At 49.6% G+C, this 3499-nt stretch overlaps 1 protein-coding gene across 1 annotated transcript; it reads right to left on the bottom strand.

The window, feature by feature from the left end:
* Positions 1–247: 247 nt before the first annotated feature.
* On the bottom strand, positions 248–2836 carry TSPYL1 (TSPY like 1). Its single transcript, XM_032274385.1, has one exon. The coding sequence runs from the start codon at positions 1990–1992 to the stop codon at positions 697–699; it is 1296 nt and encodes a 431-aa protein (XP_032130276.1). The 5' UTR covers positions 1993–2836; the 3' UTR covers positions 248–696.
* Positions 2837–3499: the final 663 nt, after the last annotated feature.

Below are 3499 nucleotides of genomic sequence, written 5' to 3'. Positions count from 1 at the left end.
AATCACTTGAACCCGGAGGCGGAGTTTGCAGTGAGCCAAGATCCAGCCTGGGCAACATAGCAAGACTCCGTCTGAAAAAAAGAAAAAAGAAAGAGAGAAATAGGAGAAAAGAGGAAGAGGGAGAGAGGGACCTTGGCAGCAGCCAAAGTAGGGCAGGTAGCAACAGAAAGTGATTAGAGGTGAAGGAAGAACAATGAATCAATCAACATAAATCACACAGAACAAGTGGTTCCACTGCTTTTCTCCTCTGAGTTCATTAACGTCCAGTAACTGTCCACAGGCCATGTGCCCATACTGCCCGATGCAGAGCTAAGTAGATAGAATAGGCTCCCAGACAAAGCTAGAAATCCAGGTGATAGCAACTAGTTCAGAGACCCTGGGAATAAACAGGGTCCAAGCAGTACAGATAAAGGCAGTACCATCTACAGTATCGTTTGCTTGGCTTAGTAGTGTGAAGGATGGCATCGTAGCATGTGATATTCCAGAACAGCATGGAAGTCATATGGAAGTGGAGAAGCATACCCACCACCGTCTCAATCTTGAGGTTGAGAGAAGTGAATATCCAAAGGAAAGAGGGTGCAGAAAAGTCAGCAAAAACAAAACACAGTAGAAGGCATACCCATTTCTGTTGCCCAAGCACAGGTCCAGCAGGTGGTGGTAGGAGACCTTGTGCAGAAGTATTCCCAAGGGCAAATGTTAACCCGACTGGAACCCAAAGGGCCTGGGGATCTCTACTGGCTCCCTCAGTGGGCGACGTCTGGCTCTACGGACTCCTTCACGCAACAAGTAGTATTGCAGTGGATTTGGCCACAGATCTTCTTTAATAATTTCAGCAATTTTGTCGGACTCTGGAAGGCTGTGGTCTGAGAACCAGGTGAAGAAGCTGCAGATGAGGTCTTGGTTTCTGCGGATGAAGGACTGGGGTTCATGCCCCCTGCGCCATATAATTGGAGTGGAAAGAGACACCACTCGGCCGGAAGATCTTACCTCATATTCCTTGACAATCAGCTTGTTTCTGAAGTAGGGGTTTCTTCTAAAGAAGAACTTGAACTTGCAGCCAGTTCTAGGGTGTCTGAGTTCCTTCACCTCTAAATTGGTTATGTACCTTAACATATCTGCATCTTGGCCCCTGATCATGGCGGACAACTGGGGGTGGTTTCGAAAAGCTGTCATCCAGAAGCCCGGAATATTCTGAATGATGTAGTTCCTCCGCTCCAGGTAGTGTCGACGCATGCGCCCAAATTTGTGCTCTAGTTGTTGGAAGGCCCTATCGGCCTGAGCATTCACAGTGTCCAGTTCCTGCTGGATGGCTTCCAGAGGGTCCATGCGGAGAGCCTCATGCAGAGGCCACGGCCCTTCCTCCTCCCTCGCCTCTTCCTCCGCCACTTCTATTTCTTCACCTTCTGGCGGCTGCTCCTCGACCTCCATCTGCTCCTCCACTACCTCCTCCTCCGCCAGGCCTTCCTTCACCACCACCTCAGCCCCCTGCTCCACAGCCACGGCTGCTGAGACGGTGGCGCACTTTCCTCCCTTCGCCTCCTCCGCCTCCGCCCCCGCCGTCAGCTCAGACGCGGACCTCTCGGCGTCACAGATTTCTAGGGCCTTCTCTCCACCCTGAACGCCCTTTCTCAGGCTGTGGTCCGCTGCCACCACCACTGAAGCGGCTGCCAGGCCCTCGGCAGGAGGCTGGCCCTCTTCATGCCCGGCTGTGATCGCCACATGACCGCGACCCCCAACAACTCGGATCTGGGGAGTACCGCCACGGCCCGCGGGATCCTGGGGTACGCACCCTTCCTCTGAAGCCTGCGAGGGCGGGAGCGCGACGGTCTCTGAGCCTCCCTCACCCGGCTCCGCCATCACCTGTGTCGCCTCGCTTTGGTCGCGGAGCCTCAGGCACTGGCGTGCGTCCGGGTCGCCCGGGACGTCGTCAGAAAAAGTGATGCTGTGCGTTTGAAGGGGAGGGGTCTTCTCGACCCCATCCAGGCCGCTCATGTTGGTTACAGTCGGACCGACCGCAGGTCAACGCCCGTTTTCCCCAGAAAAGCAGAGCTCCGAGGTAACAGCCGCTCGCACCGCCCACCCTCGGGTCTCAGGGAAGTCTCTGCGGCGGTGTCGTCAGGCCTGCGGATCTCACGGTATCGCGAGACCTTGCTGAGCCTGGAATTGGTTCCGCCTCTCCCAGCCAGCCAACCGGATTCTCTGGGTTTTACTTCTGTGAATTTACCCGTAGCAACAGTAATTTTACCTACGTAAGTAAATGTAGATCGTCCTTAGATTGGAAGCTGTGACAACCCACATTGAGATGAAACTGGAGACTGCCCCCAGCATGTAGGAGCAGTCGTAGCATCACAGCCCTAACAGTGCCTGCTCTCCAGTGTCTGAAAACAAATGCTTTTTTGGTCTTCACTTTTTTGAGGCAGGAAGGTAAATCTATTCGGTGTTACTCCATGTAACTAGAAGCAAAAAGCTTCTCTTTAAGATGAATAGCAAAGTGTTTCCCCCTTTCTTATTAAAAGTGACATAAAAATATCAAGCCTAGCCTTTACCATTACTGGGGGGTGGGGGGAGAAGCTACTCAGCAGCCTCTTACCGCTAAAGCGAAGCGTATTATTCATTGCTAATTCTTGATTTATAGTCTCCATCAAATAAGAGTTTGTGCTGCATAATATCGGTAGGAATTAAGCCAAGATCAGTTTGCTAAATGTTGTTCCGTGCCTCCTCACTGCAAGAAAAAAGAAATTATAACTATTTCCAGCTCCATAAACTTAATTTATTATCATATTTAGTTAAGTAAGATAGGAATGTTTGGCTCTATTGAAGCATCTGTCTTTAGCAATCAGCTAAAAGTTTATTAGAGAGGGAGGTCAATGTCTCTGGTTGAAGTGTTCCACTTTGTTGACTTGTGAGTTAAACTTGTATAATCTTAGAGAGTTACAAGGCCTCAGAGAAGTATCAGCTGGGGGCACCACATACCACCATTTTGTGAGGAAAGGCTAATTAAAATGGACAACCAATATGGCCTTGAAGTAGAAAACAAACTTGCAAAGAGCAACATGCAGCTGGTTGACTCAGTGTAAAAGAGGCAAACATTATTTTCTACTTAATTTGCCGTGTGTGGTAATAGGCTGATGGCCCTCAAAGATGTGCCTGTCTTAGTTATGTGGCTAAAAAGACTTCACAGATATGATTCAGTTAAAGATTTGGAGATGGGAAGATGATTCTGGATTATACAGGTGGGCCCAATGGAATTACAATATTTCTTTTAAGAAGGAGGCAGGAGGGTCAGTCAGAGAAGATGTAAGGACAAAAGCACAGAAAGAGGGAAGAAATGGTGGAAAATAGGAGGGAGAGCAAGGAAGGGGAAATTGCTATGTTGCTGGCTTTGAAGATGGAGGAAGGAGCCAGGATCCTAGGAATAAAAGTAGCCTCTAGAAGCTTGAAACGTAAGGAAATAGATTCTACCCTAGAGCCTCCAAAGGAATGCAACACCTTGAGGTTA

This window comes from Sapajus apella, unplaced genomic scaffold, assembly GCF_009761245.1.
Source record: "Sapajus apella isolate SASKATOON/1434 unplaced genomic scaffold, GSC_monkey_1.0 scaffold6, whole genome shotgun sequence".
Lineage (NCBI taxonomy): Eukaryota > Metazoa > Chordata > Mammalia > Primates > Cebidae > Sapajus > Sapajus apella.
This window is presented reverse-complemented; position numbering and strand designations above follow the sequence as displayed.